Below are 18,147 nucleotides of genomic sequence, written 5' to 3' on the forward strand. Positions count from 1 at the left end.
AGAAGAGAAGGAGAAAGAGATATGGGCATATTGGCAACAGGCTATGAACAATTGCTACATTCTAGCTAGGTACTAGGGTTGGGCAATTGGGCGAATACATCAAATTAAGCCCTTCACAAACACTTGGTTTCTCATTTAGGTGTTTTTAAATTGTTTCACTACTTTGATCATAACTGTTGTTTTATCATACAGACCTTCTGTTAAGTGGTAAGCAGTATATTTGTTACTTGATGTCGCTGTGGGTAACCTGCATAGTGCCTAGTTGTGATTTTATATTTACACACTTCACTTAGTTTACATCGGAAACTTTGGATAAAAGCGCTATATAAATGCAGTCCATTTACCATTTACCATGATGTCCCCTACAACTACATTTCAGGCAGGCAAACTACCATATAGGTGTACACTGTTCTACACTATTGTATACTGTACCTGTCCTTTAGAGAGGTTCTCCCAGCTCTCTGGGCCCTGAGGTAGGAGGGAGTGGAGCAGTTCTGTTCTCTCTCTCAGAGGAGGCAGCAGCAGGGATGCCCCAATGGACAGTGTGTTCATCACTGCCTGAGGAGACATTCAATATAAATTGTGGGTTAAGCGATATATATATATATTTTATAAAGATACATACATACAGTAACAAAAACATGTGGGGTCTGTGAGCCCACAGGAACTGACTGAAATGCTTTGCAGCAGTACTTCTACTGTAGGATAATTCCAGTTATTTTCAACCTGTGCTCTCTTGGCATTGATTGATTGATTGATTGAGTTCTTTATTGATAATGAATACACAGTATATACAATATACATATATACATACACAGGCCCACCATTATCAAAAGGATAAAAACGCAATAAAGCTGACAGCTTATTTCCATTGCGGTCCTCATGATGACTGTTATAGAATGTGTACTGTTGTGTGTATGTCTGGATGTGTGTAAGTGTGTGATAGTGTGAGTGCCACAAGCACTTGTCAGAGTCTGAGGGTAATGCGTGGGTGTGCCTGCCACGCAGGGGGGAGAATGATATGGGAAAGTGGGGCACAGTGAATAACCAATAAAAATAAGCATAAAATAAGATAAAAGACAATTTGTGCTATTAAAAAATAAACCCATCAAATCCTAATAAAAACATACTTTAAGAAAAATAATCAAATAAAATAAATAAAATAAATAAAATACTATAAGATCTAATAACATGTAGGGTCAGTTACTGGCTGGCCGACAACAGGTCGCCCCCCACCTCAGTCACCTTGGCTACCATCAAATCCATCCTACATGAACCTATACTGGACAATATTTTATAATATACTATAGCATTACATATCATTACCATACAATATTATATACTATATAATAATATAGATATAATATAATATATAATATAATAATATAATACCACAATATAACACAACACATTAAGTCCAGGTTCTATTTCTCCTGATCCAGTTCTTGACTTTACCTTTGAAGGAGGGATAGGGGCTAATTGTCTTAATCTCAGCTGGGAGACTGTTCCATGCTACTGCCGCTGAATAAAGAAAGGAATTTTGGCCGATGCATCTTTTACATTTTACTGGCATTGCGTTTAGCGCATGCGCTTTGCAAGCGGGAGATCGTGGGATTGAATCCTGGGCAAGCCCTTAACATGGGTTGCTGCTGTGCAGACTGTCAACACAAGGCGGTTTACACTCGACCTTCCAAGGGGTCGTCAAAATAAAACCGCACTACCAGGGCATACACAGGGTGTCAAAGAATCGTCTAAATATTAAATATCACTCCAGGTAATATGACCCTTTCAATCCTAGCAACAGGTGATGTTGTGGGAATTTGTTAGGCCTCTGTTTCCCACTGTGTGGTGCAGAAAAGGTTCATGGTATTTAAAGGCTATAGAGAGGCAAAGTGGAACGTCACTTCCTGCTTCAGCACTGTACCAGAGATTTTCATCCACCATTTATTTTCCCATAGACATTTCGTAAAATGCTTATAAAGTAGTTGTACTTCGTCGAACCAAACGGTTCAGTTAACGCTATAAACGGGAGAGACCATAGAACATTTCACTTGGACCAAAACTTAAAAAAACAACATCGAAAAAATATTTTCTTTAAACCTGCATTTTGTTTTTAACGTTTTGGTCCCAGTGAAATGTTATTCAATCTCTCCTGTTTCTAAATATATCTGTACCGTTTGGTTTGAACCAGTAAAACTATTTTTATATACGCATTTTACGAAATGTCTATGGGAAAATAAATGGCGGATAAAAATCTCTGGTACAGTGCTGAAGCAGGAAGTGACGTTTCACTTTGGCTCTCTATAAATCCGTGCACAAGCGAAGGCATGCTAAGAATCCTCAGTATGCACATCAGATGTACCAACTGCTGTACCAAAATATCTACATAACTTTTGAGCAGCCTGAATCGGGCCCTGTACGAATTGTCAGCTCAAAGATATTCATGAAAATAATTGAATAAAGGATAAGCCGTGATAACAGTGATCGTTTGGTTTACCTGTTGTATGGAGTCTGGTACATCAGAGTCTATGAGCCTAAAGAGCAGGTTTCTGAGGGGCCTACTCTGACCCCCCAAGACTGTGGCACCAGTACCACCAGCATGGGCCAGGGACAAGTGGATGGTCAGTAGCTTCATACACAGCAGAAGAAACTGATGGTGCTCCCTGGAGAACAGAGAGAGAAGATTAAGAGTGTGGTGGGAGAAGGGTAAAAGGACGAAAAGAGAGCATGTGACAATGTCATGAGGAGGTCACATGACCTCTCACTGCCCTGCCCCGCCCGGCAGCAGTGTGGTGCAAACAAAGACTTTGGAAAGAAAACGCATGAATTAAACTGATCAAAATGGACCAGTCCTCTCCTAAAAGTACATATTGGGTTTGGTCAAATATGAGTTCAACAGCTTTCAAATATTTACTTTTAAGGACGTCATAGTACAATCTTTTTTGTATGTGACCATAACTACTCTGGCAGGGCACCATCTCTGCAATCTTTTTGATTTGTATTTGTTTTCTATCTGTATTTGTTCTTGTTATTTAGTTTGTTTACTGTATTACTTTTCTATGTATTGTAAAGCGTCTTTGAGTTCCCCAGAAAAGCGCTATATAAAACTTATGTATTATTATTTATTATTAGTCACTGGAAAAGGTGGAGGACTTCAAATATCTGGGATTATGGGTGGGTCAGTCCAGAAAACGACATCAGGGTCAGGAAAGCTCTCGCCTGGGAAAGCACTCCACTCACTGAAGAGCAGAGAACAGGTCTTTGCCCTGTTCATTGGATCTGTGGAGTCAGTGCTGTCTGTGGCTCTGAAACATGGAGTCAACAGAAGAAGGAGCACAGACTTAACGGATGCTACATACACGGATGCTTAAACATGCCCTTAACATTGATCCTGGCATCCATATCACAAATGTAGATCTTTTTACCAAGAGCTACCTTAAACTCAGTGAGAAGATACGACTCAGGTGGCTGAAGCTTGCTGGTCACTGCTATAGAGTATAGACATCCGGAGCTAGCAGCACAGGAGCTGGTACTGTGGGAGCCGACACACAGAACCAAACGAAGAGGAAGACAACAACTAACATATGTCGACAATTTACGGCGAAACACCGGACTGACCGCGGGCCAAATTGGAACGCGTATGCAGGCGACAGAAAAGTCATTGCCCGAGGAATCCACTCGACCTTCTGATAAGCTGGATAAACAAGGTTACAAATACAACCTGGTGTTAACGCTGGCTATGTTCTCATTACGGTGGAGTGCTGCACAGGTATATTTGCATGGTCAGTCCACTGTACCTTTTAGTTAAGAATGGGGCAGGAGGCGTGTCATTCCCGATGCCGTCGCAGTAACGTTCCAGGAAGTTGCGTAGGTAGGTGAAGGTGCTCTCCTCCAAGTCCACACAAAAGGGTCGATGCCATGCCACCAGTTGCCTGCAGAAAGGGAGTAATCACTCAAACATGCAATACGGTAGGGATGCACGATATATTGGCAATCATATCGGTATCGACAGATGTGAGTACTTTTTTAACATATCGGTTATCGGTATCAGCCAAAATGTTCACATTGAGAGGAAACATTGCGGAAAATCTATGATTTCTGGGCTTTTCCAAATGTTTTGGAAATAAAGAAAGACATACATTTTTTAAATTCAGTGTTTACATGTGTTTTTCAGTGTGTACAACATTTTATGAAATTTGTTTTTACACAGATCATATCGATATCGGTAAATATCGGTTATCGGCCATAACAGCAATGTTAATAACGGTTATTGGTATCGGCCAAAATGTTCACATCGGTGCATCCCTACAATATAGAAATGCCACTCTGACGTTAAGTCAGATCACAGATGATACAGATATTTTGTGAATCATGTGATTATGCCCACAATGCCCAATGTGTGAGCTTCAAAGACCAAGTCAAAAGAAGACAGCCAGAGGAAAATCAGCTCTACTTGTGTACAACTGTCTCCCACACTAAGCTAACAGCAATACAAAGACACAGGCCCACATTAGACAACACTTTGGTCATTGAGTAGACTGTTCAGTTTGGCCTAGCTAATTAGCCCTACTAAATAAGTGGCTTAAACGAGACACACACTTCAATTTGTTTCGGCATTGTTGTTGAGGCTTTACCTGTCTGTTGGAACCGCAGTCCAAGCCAGGCTGTGGGAGGTGCCAGCGGTGATTTGCTGGATTGACACCCCCTCTAGACCAATCACCTTCTTAGGTTTGGTGACAGGTGTAGAGGTGTGGCCCTGCCCACACTGGCCCATGGTGTTGTTGCCCCAGGCGTACACTTCATTCTCTGATGAAAGGAAGGAGAAAACTAAATATCTAAGAGCACAATTTTTAAATGTCATCTGCAATAATATAATATATAATTCTTCTGTCCAATTTAAAAAACAAACAAACGTGATAAAATACTGTATTTGGTCAAGTTGGACGAAAAGTTAGCAAGCTAAGGGTTATTCAATAAGTATCTGATCACATGACTATGAATTAAGGGTGCTCCAAAAAAATCGATTCTTGAAATATCGCAATTCTTAATGCCACGATTCCTGGATCGATTCCAAACCCCCAAGAATCGATTCTTCTTCGTATTGATTTTTTTCTCTTTTTTTTTCAGTGCACCTGAAGGAAACATGCAAAATACCGGCTGAATAAGTGTCCAAATGTTCATGTCATTTGTGTACTGTACTGCTACGGTGCCACCACCTCTTGCACTTAAGAACTCTGGTTAATGTATTCCCCCCAAAATCTATAAATCCTTCTCAAAGTCTACAGATCCCCCCGAGCCTATAAATCCATCTTATCTGAAGAACATAAGGGGGGAATTCCCCCCTAGTTTGCAAAATGAATTTAGGCCCTGGCTGTAATACTTCAGAAGTTGAATTTGAAGTTCAGCATTAATACATTTGTCATTTTTTGTCTTAGATTTACCTTTGTGTGTTATTGCCAGTGTTGGGGGTAACTCATTACAAAAGTAACATATTACATGTAATATATTACTTTTAGCAGTAACTCAGTAATATAACTTATTACTTATAGGATCTTAGTAATATGATACCAGTTACTTTGCCAAGTAACTCAAGTTACAAATTGAGTTACTTAAAAAAAATCTGAGCACATATTTAAATAAAGATACAATTATTTCCTAATCAAACTGTGTGTTTTTATGCAAATAACCACTCTAGATGACAATAACAAAGGAAAAGAATAACATTTAGAATTTTTGGATTGTTTACACTGATTTCAAGGCGATTGAAATTATTTTTGGGGATGGTTCCGGGGCGGCAATGTCATTCTGCTGCTGCTGTTGTTTTGGTAAAAGTAATGCAAAAGTAGTGTAATAAGTAACAAGTTACTCTACACAGAAAGTAATATTGTAAAGTAACGTATTACTTTCAAATGAAAGTAACTAGTAATATGTAGTATATTACATTTTGAAAGTAACTTGCCCAACACTGGTTATTGCAATATAAAACATAATTACATACATAATTACATTACATAATTGAGAATCGATTCTAGATTCTGGAATCGAGAATCGTTGGAATCGAGAATCGTTGGAATCGAGAATCGATCCTGGAATCGGATCGTGACCCCCAGGAATCGGAATGGGATTGGATCGTGGCTTAGCCGGATCAGAGCACCCCTACTATGAATATTGATTGAAAAAATATTGTGCGGGAGGCTGTTCTTGTTCTTACCATGGGACAGAGCCAGACAGTGGCTGTCTCCACACGAGATGTCAATGATCTTAGTGACACTCAGGTCCTCGATGAACCTGGGCCTCAGAGAGGTGGTCTCAGAGGAGCCACAGCCCAGACATGAGCCACAGCCCCATGCAAACACCTACAGGTAGGAGGGAACCAAAGAACGGCTTTAAAACACAAGTACTGCTGTTACAGTCTAATCTCACAAGGGTGTGTGTGTGTGTGTGTGTGTGTGTGTGTGTGTGTGTGTGTAATTGTGAATACAAAGTGGGGTCCAGGGATCCCCAGGGGTCCTTGAGGGGATTCCAGGGGATCCCCAGCAAAAAGGGGAATAGTTTATTTTCACTCTAATTCCATCCATAAGAAATACAATGACAGAATGTAGGACTATTTTGGTCATGGGTTTCATACACGTTCTGTAATAAAACATCTAAAAGCAAAGATCGTATCAGATGGGGGACCCTTGGATAAAATCTTATCAAATGGGGCTCCGTGGTCTAATTTGTGTCAATTTAGGGGTCCTTGTGAGCATCCCTTACTAAATTCTAAAACTTGTAGCCAGCAAGTTTAAAAATGTTGTATAAATCCATACATACATATACATTGGTATGGGCAAATTCTGAGTTTGGAAATCAGTAACTGTCCCAAAGCTCCACGTGGCATCACACCTGGACATCATCTCACCTGTCCTGCAGAGGTGAGGGCCAGAGATGACTGGCTGCCAGCGCACACTTTCCTGATGATGAATCCATGCAGGGCCTCTACGACCTTGGGCCTGTAGACACGGTTGGTGTCTCCATGGCCCAGTTTCCCTGCAATGCCGCAGCACACACACATTGAAATACCAGCATGAGCCCAAATGTAGACCAAAGGTGATATACTGCTTTGGGTGTTGTCCTTCGTCTGCTGCTACGGAACCTCAACTCCAGTTTCACGAGTTTTCATGGAACGGACGGTAAAATGTCTTGTTTTTTCTGTGAACTGAACATTTTTAATATATTTTGTATACAAAGTAAAAAACGCTTCTGCTCAGCCAAAGTGCCATTTCTTTCAAGTTCAAGACAATGGCCAACAGACAAGTGCTGCATATTGTGCAGCGCCTTGAGATAACTCGTTATGATTTGGCGCTATATAAATATAAAATTGATTGATTGATTGATTGATTGATTGAGCTTGAATCAAAGCGAGTGCCTTCCTTAAACATACCGTTGTCTCCTCCTCCAAAGGACCACACAACGCGTCCATCCTGGGCCACAGCGATGGTGTGGGAGCTGCCACAGGTGACCTGGCCCACGCCGCTGATATCCTTCACCAGCGTCGGAACGTTCCGACTGTGGCTGTCGCTGTGCCCTGGAGGACAGAGAGGTTGCTGCTGCTAAACATGCTGGATGGGAGTTTCCAGTTTGACATGGTTGAAACAAATAAGTACAAGGCCATGTTCACACTACAGGCAAATCCGATTTGCTGCTAAAGTCCTTAATCATCATTATCTTGATTGGTTTCCCAAATCTGATTTGGGAGTGTGTCCGCACTGCCACAAATCTGATTTGGGCAAGTGTTCAAGTCGGATCTGTGTGTCCAGACATCTGTATGTGGTTTGGGACAAGTGACACAAATCAGACGTGGAGCGTCCAGACTCATAAAACCAATCTGGATAGAATCATTAATAGGTCATTAAAGTTCACAAATCAGATTTGGCCTCCTAGTCTGAACATGGCCCAAGGCACTTCAGAAATAAGGCATATATACCAAGCCTGCCAAAGTCCCCTTCTCCCCAGGTATACAGCTCTCCGTCGTTAGTAACAGCAGCACTGTGTCTGTAGCCAGCAGACACACAGACAACAACCTAACAGAGAGAGAAAGAGACACTTAAGATGTTACAAAGACAGCTAGAAACTATTCCGAGAGTTCAATGTTGGAAGACAGCAATAAAGAGAAACAATTTCAAATTATATGGAACTCAATTTGACATGACAGTCCCCAAACAAGATGAGCTCCCCATGCTTTCCCCTGCATGCTTACTTTGCCTAGCAGCGGTCCTTGTATGATTTTGGGGTATTTCTGAGTGGCACTGTTCCCATGGCCCAGCTTCCCATATTCTCCATCGCCCCAGCTGAAAACCTGAAAGGAACAAAAACAAAGAAGAAGAAGAAATCGAATTATAATCAGATAACATAACCTAAGCATATAGAGAGCATATTAGGAGAGAGAGCATAAATAATATACAGTAGAAGAGAATCTTGCACCATATGTTTCATGCAGACTAAAGCCTGACTACAGTGCTTCCTTTGTAGGGGCGCCGCCAGAGCAAGCACTGCCAGAGAAAATGTGAAATAAAAAATAGCATTGTAATTTAGTCTCACTATCATTTAAAACTAAAATAAGCGGCCACTTCTTTACATGAAATAGGAAATTGTACTGTCCCCAAAAATCTATATGTCCTACCCATCACACTGATCATAGCATACTCTCTAGACTAGAGCACACATGGGCAAAATGTGGCCCCAGGGCCGGACCTGGCCCCTGGACCATCTCAATCCAGCCCCCAAGGACCTCAAAGAAAAACAAAACAACCCCAAAAACTCAATAAATGATGTTAATAAATCTCATCTGCTACAGCCATTGGATTTGTATCATTATTATATCGGGAGATCAACAAGAAATTACCAATCACAATGGGAGAGAGGGTTCAAAATAGGGAGACTCCCTCGAAAATCAGGAGTCTTGGCCGGTATAATCTCCAATGTGTGGCCCTTCACTTACTTGATGCAAGTCAGTATGGCCCTCTGGAAAAAAACGTTGCCCACCCCTGCTCTAGAGCGCTGTAATTCATACTTTGAAAATCACTAAATTATCTAAAGTGACAACTACAGTACAGGATTGACAAAATAAATAGTTTTAAATGTTAGTCGTTCTTACCTCTCCCTCTACGGTGACGGCTAGCGTGTGTCCATCCGATCCCTTAGAGGAGGACACCTTCCTCATGTTCCTATGGGGCTCCAGCACCAGCTTTTTGGGCATGGACTGGTTGTTGGAGTCGCCCAGGCCCAGGCGGCCATAGCTGCCTTTTCCACACGCCTTCACTGAGCCATCTGCAGACACCGAGAACGTGCAGTACTGACCTGCCTCGATCTAGAAGGAGGAGGAAAACGGACATGAAGTGATTTGATGCAAAGACCGTCATTATGCATACAGTACAGTGTTTCCCCTAGAAGGTTTTTCAGGCCTGGAGGGATTTCAAAACGTACCCTGACGTTTTACAATGGGATGTGATACTGTAAGCGACAAGGTCAATTTGTGTGTGTGTATATATATATATATATATATATATATATATATATATATATATATTTATATTTATATACTGTATATATATATGATTACTCCTACAGAATGACAAGGACTTAAAAAGGACTGTTTGAATAACATCTCTTTACAATGTAACTTAATCCTACCCTGACTGACAGCTAATTTCACTCATTGATTCCAACGACTTGGATGACTTTGAATGAGATGTGCAAACCAGTGAAATCAGGCTAGAATGCAAAGCAGATTGTTGGGTTCATGACTGAAACATTGCTGCATTACATCACATTGCATTATGTCATTTAGCTGCAGAGCTTTTTGTCCAAAGTCACTTTCCATCGTTCACGCTCAGTCAATTCCGAATGGCATAGAAACGACCTCCGGAGAGACTTCTGATTGGCTTGGTAAAGGAAATCCATCACTGTGAGTGACAGGCTGCATAACCCGTTTTGCAAAGTTGCTTCAGAATGCTAATATCTCTGCTTGTATACAAGAGGCAAGATGCCGTTTCTGGGTCACTAACTTGTATGTGTCGATTTCTGCATTTTTCCTGGTCAAAGTAGATCTCTCAACCAATATCTCATGTTTTCTTTGGCTCCATTTAGAGCAAGTAAGACACTTCTGCTAGATACAGACCCTAAAATGTAATGGAAAATAAATCAAGCTAAATTTGACACAATTACGGCTTAAAATTGGTGATATAAAATAGTACGTAAGCAAGGAAATGAGCAAAAACTGGAATTGTCCTTTTAATTCTTTGAGCTAGTCAAAACAAGGGAAAAGAGCCCACGTCCAGGTCATACTGTCCAGGTCATACTGTCCAGGTCATACTGTACCATCTGGGCATCACTGAAGCCCTGTGTCAGTTTTGGCTGCAGGATTTTCTCCAGAGTTCCCTCTGCCAGCTGATGGCTGCTGTTGCTGCCCCACACATACACCAGGACTGTGTCCGTCTCTACTGCGGGCGTAGATGTGCCACTACTGCAGGAGCACAGGCAGTAGGACGCAAGGTTACAGATCTATCACAGGGGAGAGAGAGGATGAGGAGGTCCTTTAGAGTCACTTATACATATACAAAAAATATAAATAAAATATAAATAAAAAATATATATGTTAAATGACAGTGTATACCATAGTGACTGTATTGGGTTAAGTCTTTCTTACCTCCTCAAACAGACAGAGAGCTGCCTGGGAGAGTCTACAAAGCCCATCTGCATCCTTCTTCAGCACCTGAGTATTAACAGAGTCTCCACGGAAACCCTGGAGGGGGGGATTAAGAATTAAGTGGCTAAACGTAGTTTACTTCTTAAATCCGGACAACAGCTTATTATATATGGTATTTATATTCATATATCATATTTCAACACACCCAAAAAGTGCCAGCTTGCATTGTTAGTAGGCCTGCACGATACGATGAAAATCTGCGATGTGCGATAACATTGTTCAATATAGCGATGACGATACGACTTGCGATAAATAAACAAATATTAAAGTATGCATATTAGCTATACAGTTCCTATGTCTTTCTGCTTTAATAATGCTAACATAGACCCCAAACATAGCCTATGCCCACTGAATAAAGAAATGAAATACACACTGACTCTAGCTGAAACTACACACAGCGTGTTTGGGCTTTGGCAGAGGGGCGGAGCGCACTGTTGCAAGGGAAAGGTGTACGCTGGATTTACAACACAAGACAAAATGATCAGTTGCTGAGTGGAAATGCATGACGCATGTAAATAAAACCACTTTTGTTATTTATTGCGTTTCAGGCAGTCTTTGCAATGTGTTTATTGAGCATGTTCATATTGGGATGACGATGAAAATACGATTAATTGTGCAGCCCTAATTGTTAGACAATCAATACCAGGATGGATCTCCCAAGAATAGCCTTTTCAGATATTTGTACTTTATAAATTCACAGGTGAACTTGAAAAATCCCTATTGGAGCACTACTTTATATTCAAAAGACTTTTGTGTGGGGGAAGTTACACATTGATTAAGAGATGGATATTAAGTCAACTGGACACCGAATACAGCGGCACAATTGGGAGTGATCCCCGGGCAGCTGGCCAGCAGAGCAGAGCACACGGAGCACTACACCAACATTTCATTTAGCCTAATGTAGAATAATGTCCCCTGTCTACCCTGAATTACACATTAGAAGAAGAAGCCAGGATTTGAATGTGTTATCATTGTGGTACAAACAGCAAAGCTGATTAGCTTGCCAAGGGATGAGGGCAATGTACTGCATGTCTAGAAAGCACAGGAAGACTAAGTCAGTCTTAATCCTCCCCTGCCTGCATGCTACTCTATCATCCCCAGGGTTCATCTGAGACACTTTCAATCAATACTCAGTCTATGGTAGGGATGGATGTGGCAGTGGACAGCCATTTTGCTTCTTTACACGACACACTACCGATCAAAATAAATAACTATAAGCACCACTGGCTGTTGATAATAACAACAGTTATGCCTGAACAGAATGAAGGACATGGAGAGTAAATGAATGATTTGCTACCCCGGAAGATGTAATGATAACCATGATACCGCGATATCAATCAGCACGTTATCGTACCGTAAGCTTTCCCTATAATACCGTGCAATATGCACGGCGCCGCACGCCACTACAAATAAGTTCATAATGGAGGATCCTTGTGTAAACATTCTCATATTCGTTTCAGTTTCCGTTCAATAAAGCAATATTTTTCTTCGAAAGCAAAATACTTGTTTGTTTTCAGATGGGCCATAGAGACGGTCCGCATGTCTGGGAACGCCCACAAAATGTTAAACGGCTGGCGCGCGAGTGGGGTGAAACCACCGATATATCTCATGGGCTGACTCACCAAAAGACGGTGCTGCGGCTCTAAACTACATGTTTGGGGGTTCTAGAGCAGAACACAAGACGTCTGCTCAGATGTGCGTTTACTGCGGTGGTTAAATCCCCCATCGTGTCTGCCTGGGCTGGGCTATCAGCTAAATTCTAACTTTGCTGAATGGATAGAACGGGGGAATTTACCCCACCCTGACCCCGCCCCCAGGCTAACCCAGCGTCTATTGTGGGCGTTCCTAGAGCCTGTATGGGCGTTCCCAGACATGCGGACTGTCTCTATAGTATGTTTAATCAAAATGGTGGGAAAAAAACAATACTGTAAAATACCGTATTCACCTTATGTAGAAGAGACAGTCTGGCTCAAGAGACTAACAGGAAGTGTAAACGCAATCGGAAGTTCTGATTGTGTTTACACTTCCTGTGACTCATAAACCTAGTCTGACTCATATGTGAGTCAAACTAGGTTTTGACCAGGTGAGTCAGACTAGTTTGAGCAGGTAAAACAGCCGGCGTTTTGAACAGGAGGTCACATGACACAATGGGTCAAGTGGGTGGGGCTACATAAGGTAAATACTGTGATACGTTGGTAGATACCGTACCGTATACCGTACTGTGAAATCTCATATCGTTACATCCCTGCTCTTAACAATCCAGAACAGACTGACAACTAAAACACACATGTATGACACACACACGTAACATACCGAATATTGCCTCATTTGGAGAAGGGTTTGATTGATGAGGTCAAAGCCCACGCCGGCTTCTGACTGCTGGGGCCTCGGTGAAGACGAGGAAGACGTGGTGGTAGAGGTGGATGAGGAGGACGCGGAAGCAGCCAGGGCCACCTCCACCCACTCCAGCAGGAACTTCAGGGAGCCCCTCTGCATGGCCAAGCCGAGTAACAGCTCCAGAGCCAGCCTTCGGCCGTCCGGGTCGGCCCCGCCGAGCCCGCCGCTCGCGGACGTCTTCTTCAGGAAGTCGGCCACCTGCGCCAGGCAGTCCAGTCCGACCGACGGGATCTTATTCTCGTTGGCCAGAGAGAGCGGGGGCAGAGAGGTGAGCACGGAGGAAGCCGTGGCGAGCACGTCGTTGCAAAGCGCCGACCCGGGGTGCGCGGAGGCCGCGTATCTCCAGTTCTGCTGCAGCAGGGAGAACAGCAGACTCAGACCTGTCCTCACACCCATCTCTATCAGAACATCCGTACCCGACTTGGCTCTGGACGCTCCCCCGGGCAGCAGCCACGGCTGAGAAGCCAGCTCGAGCGCCCCACACTCGGCCCCGCCGGCCGCGCACTGGGGAGGCGGCTGCGCCCGGAATTTGTCGTGGTACTTGCCGTGGAGTGCATAGTAAATCCTCTGGAGTACCACCAGCCTCTGGTGTAGGCCCCGGGCGTAGGAGGTCTGCGCCAGCACCCGGTGTGCCAGGCATCGCTGGCTGCGGAGCAGCGCCGACAAGTACTCTTCCTTCTCCTCCGAGGCACAGGACTCGTACTGGAAGTCCGGGAGTCGCGGGCCGATGAGTTCTTGAACGGGTTGGGCCAGGCCCACCACTTCCTTGTTGTGAAGGAGCTTGTCGTAGAGGGCGGCGGCACCGCGCCTGGTGGCCGTCTGGACACTGTCCTCTGCCGCCCAGGAGCTATTCAGGTGCTCCTGCCACTTCAGCATCACATGGGTCTGGCAAGGCACCATGTCTGAGCATTATCTACACTCTGAGGAACACCTGAGGAACAGAGAGGGGAACGTGATGAGATGAGAGTACGGAACGTACATAGTGGAGGATTTATCCAATTCACTTATTAACACTCCCTTGCAACTAGGGATGCACCAATCCACATTTTTTCACTTCTGATCCGATTCCGATACCTGAATTTGGATATCTGCCGATACCGATATTATGCTGATACCAATATTTTTCTTGAATATACATACAGTATAGGCAAAGATTTGGCCAATTAAAGATTTTTTTTTAAATATACCTTGCAAAAAGCAGACAAAATTAAGAAAATATACAAGGCAAAGAAGGATACTATTATACATGGGCAAATTACGGCCAGCGCTGGAATTGCAAAAAAATAAAAAATAAATCCGATTCCGATCCGATCCGATCCGTGAATTAGTGCCAATATCGGCACCCGATACCGATATTGGATCGGATCGGCCCCATCCCTACTTGCAACTACTAGGCTACTTGCTACCCAGATGAAACGACACGTTTGTCTACATCACAAATTTACTGGCAGCATTTGTCTCTCAGAACAAATCTTCTGGCCTGTTTTTCCTGCCAAGAACATCCAGGATATATCTGACGTGACAGCTTCTCTCCTTGATGCTGCCATATTTCCCACCTACAGCTGGGCTGGCATAGGTCTCTGCCATCCCAGTGCCTATCATTCAAAAAGGTCTACTGGCCCCTATGTTCACAGCTCATCAAAAAGTCAACAGCAATGAGGGGGGGGGTTCTGTCTTGCAAGCTTTTTTAGAAAAAGTCGAGACACGCACATCCAAGCCTGAATAGGGCAGGTGCAGAGCTCGAGGCAGAAACTGATAGAGGAAAAAATAAAGCTTGCACACTGCAAGGAATGAAAGAAACTGCAACTGCATGAAAGACGCCATCTTTAAATAAAATAAATAGTATTTAAAGATGGCGTCTTTCATGTCAAGTTTGTCTGAGCAAGGGCAGGGTGCTGCCCGAAACGTTACCACCACCGGTGTAAAATAAAGAAATACACTCAACTTGGAGCCTTGCCGTGTCGTGTGCGAGCTTTCTTTTTTCCTCTTGCAAGCTTTTTTAACAATGACAGAACAATCTGAAGGCCGTCTGTCAGTTTAACACAGGTAATAATAATAGATTATGATGACAGTCAATCTTTACAGCCCTGTCTGTCAAAATGACAGACGAGGAGAAAGTCTAACGCAACCCCTGCCTGCCGGGCAGCCAGTATGATTTAATGTATTCATATTTTCTATTTCAGTGAGGATGTAGTCATCGTCTCCCAGATGGGAACATGACGCTCTGACACACGATTCCAAAGCCACGCAAAACATAGTGAGCGTCAACCTCTCTCCCCGGTCCTCCACATTCCACATTCTCACCCTGCTGTCCTAACAATCATCGAGCAAGCAGCATATGGGGGTTAACATTCGACACGTAAGGCCACACCATCTCTGTTTGAAGATGTGCTGCTGATCATTGAAATGAGTTGTTGTGGCGCTTGACTGGAATGAGAACCTACATACTCGAGTCATGGCTCATGATTAGGCATGGGTCGGTTTGAAAATTTTGAAACCGGTTCGATATTCCCCAAAAAAAATTATCAAACCGGTATATCGAATTTTACATTTTTTTTATTATTTTTTTTAGCCCATACATGACTAATGCGACTGCAGTTGGTAGCGATAATGCACCTCTAAGCTGGTATGCTGCCAACCAGCACTAACACTGAATAAAAATAAGCAGAACCATTTAACTGTAACAACACACTGTTTTGATTTCTCATAACTATTCAGCTGAACTTTTCTTCAAACATCAACATAATAAACAAAATAAGACCTTTGCCTACTAGTGCAACTTGAGAAGAGGCTAATACGAAAAATAGTGCAATCAGAATGGATTGGCACTATTTTTTTATTCAAAATAATAATAATAATAATAATAATAATAATAATTGTAAAATTCTGTTTTTTCGGTTTGCACGTGATCAAACCGGTTTGGGCTCGTACAGCGAACCGAACCGGTAAAACCGGAAATCGACCCATGATGGCACGTGGTTGAGGTCGGGGACCACTGCTGTGAGTAACACATGTACAGATTAGAACATGGGCCCAACATGAATGAGAGAATGCTACTTATAGGCTGCCAAACACATGAGCATGCCACACTGACTAGCCCATAGTACATACACAGGCAATGCCGCTCATCTCGCTAACCTTGCCTGAGGCCTTGGGGGCTATATGGTTTCCAGTCCGGACAAAAATAACAGGAAGGATTGATATAGTAATGGGCTCTTCAGGTCAGACCCACTTGCTGGTCTAGCTAGCAACCAGCAGCAGTACTGCTGGGCACAACACTTGACTGACTGTAAGTTAACACTATGAACAATCTGCAGATGCAGGAGAGAAGAGTTGAGAGCACCCCAAGTTCAGCAGCCCACTCCTCTTCTGTTTTACTGACAGCCTGGCTGTATCTAGCATCAAATGTACAATTGGGATATCAAACCATCTTGATTCTATACATGTATGCTCAGTCTCACACACACACAAATGCTGATTGTATTACTTATTAATAGGGGTGTCAGTATACACTCAGTTCACGATACGATACACGATATTTGGTTTACGATAACGATACAATATTTTAACAATATTTTTTTGCGATCGATTTGTAAGTTGAGGGAGGGGCATCCTCCACGCTAATTTGAGTAATTTCACCATTTTCATCCTCCGTGTCTGTAACATCCCTCGTCTGTTCAAACAAAGCAATGAAAAGGAGAGCGAGCATGCAATCAGATGCAGATCAGTGCCGCCTCAGCTTCTTTTTCTCGCGATATGAGATTTCATCTCAACGCTACATATCGTCACGTTTTGATATCGCGATATATCGTGGGACGATATATTGTGACATCCCTACTTATTAATAATAGGCTACAATGTGTCCACTGTGCCTACAATGCATGGAGATAAATGAATTTGCCAATGCATTGTAGCTTTATGTTTCACTATCGTGCCTCCCTACTGTAGGTAAGTCTTCATGCCTATAGAAAAAAGGTGCTATTGGAGCCCTGCAGTGTGCAAGCTGTTTTGTTTATTTCCCGTTCACCTTCAGCAGCTCTGCACCTGCCCTCTTTGGTTTGAGTGTGCGTGAATACTCCTATTTGTATAAGCTTTCATGGAAACCCATGAGCTGCTAAAACTCAACCAATAGAATACATTTCATAAACAGTGTTTATGAAAACAGTAATGAAACACTCATCAATCACTTAGATATTACATTTTGATTGCATTCAGCACTACATACAGTATGATCAGAGGAAATTGCAAATATTATCACTGGTGTTGTTGACATTTTAAACAAGTGCTGACTGTCGCAATAAGTCGCAGTAGTAGATGGTTGATTATGATCTGCATGTTGCAGCATGTGTGACAGCACTTACTCTCTGCTTTAAATAACTTGAGTTACAGCTGAGAAACCGACTAGCCAAAACATGTCAGCTACAGTATCACATCATGCTGATATATATATAGTTACACACATGAAAATCTAAGCGTCTACTGCGGGTTTACCCAGTTAACCTTGCTGGGACTATTAATAGCCCATCGTTAATGTGTTAAAAACGTTAGCATAGACTTAACGTTACAGAGCCTCGTGTCATGCTCGGATACAACAACAAGCAATTTAACGCTAGCCCATTTATTTTCGTTTAACTATTGACCTGTTGGGAGTGAAGCAAAAGACGTGACGCTAACCCAGCTGTCAGATAGGCATTCAGGCTAATGACGTTAGCTAACGTTAGCTTGCTAGCTGCATGGCTACTTATTAGTTGGGAGTTATTTTTCAGTACAGCGTTAACATTACCGTTTGCTCGCTATCCGTCTGGCTAGTTCATTATCACGTTTGCATTTTTCCACCGACATGAACTGCAAAATGTGTGCATTTTTTAAGTCTCCAGACCCTCCATGTCATTCACACAGACACCGGTAACGTTCTCTGGCTCATGACATTCTGCCTCTCAGCTGACAGAGCTGAGCTAATGTTAGATGCGGTGCAGTGTGGCTAGTCTGTTTGCTGCAGCCTG

The 18,147-nt window shown here is 42.8% G+C and overlaps 1 protein-coding gene across 1 annotated transcript in view; it reads right to left on the bottom strand.

The window, feature by feature from the left end:
• The window catches only part of LOC310795328 (putative E3 ubiquitin-protein ligase HERC1), a gene marked incomplete at its 5' end in the record, with an annotated part of 73,734 nt that extends 59,690 nt beyond the window's left edge, over positions 1-14,044 (bottom strand). The window contains 13 exons of the mRNA XM_083657378.1: positions 433-558; positions 2,498-2,663; positions 3,798-3,932; positions 4,635-4,806; positions 6,212-6,356; positions 6,902-7,029; positions 7,424-7,567; positions 7,967-8,063; positions 8,240-8,338; positions 9,137-9,349; positions 10,360-10,542; positions 10,688-10,783; positions 13,061-14,044. Coding sequence (XP_083513504.1) covers positions 433-558; positions 2,498-2,663; positions 3,798-3,932; positions 4,635-4,806; positions 6,212-6,356; positions 6,902-7,029; positions 7,424-7,567; positions 7,967-8,063; positions 8,240-8,338; positions 9,137-9,349; positions 10,360-10,542; positions 10,688-10,783; positions 13,061-14,044 — 2,688 coding nt within the window. The remainder of the gene's footprint in view (positions 1-432; positions 559-2,497; positions 2,664-3,797; positions 3,933-4,634; positions 4,807-6,211; positions 6,357-6,901; positions 7,030-7,423; positions 7,568-7,966; positions 8,064-8,239; positions 8,339-9,136; positions 9,350-10,359; positions 10,543-10,687; positions 10,784-13,060) is intronic.
• Between the last annotated feature and the right edge of the window lie 4,103 nt (positions 14,045-18,147).

This window comes from Poromitra crassiceps (genome assembly GCF_964638095.1).
Source record: "Poromitra crassiceps genome assembly, chromosome: 21".
Taxonomy (NCBI): domain Eukaryota; kingdom Metazoa; phylum Chordata; class Actinopteri; order Beryciformes; family Melamphaidae; genus Poromitra; species Poromitra crassiceps.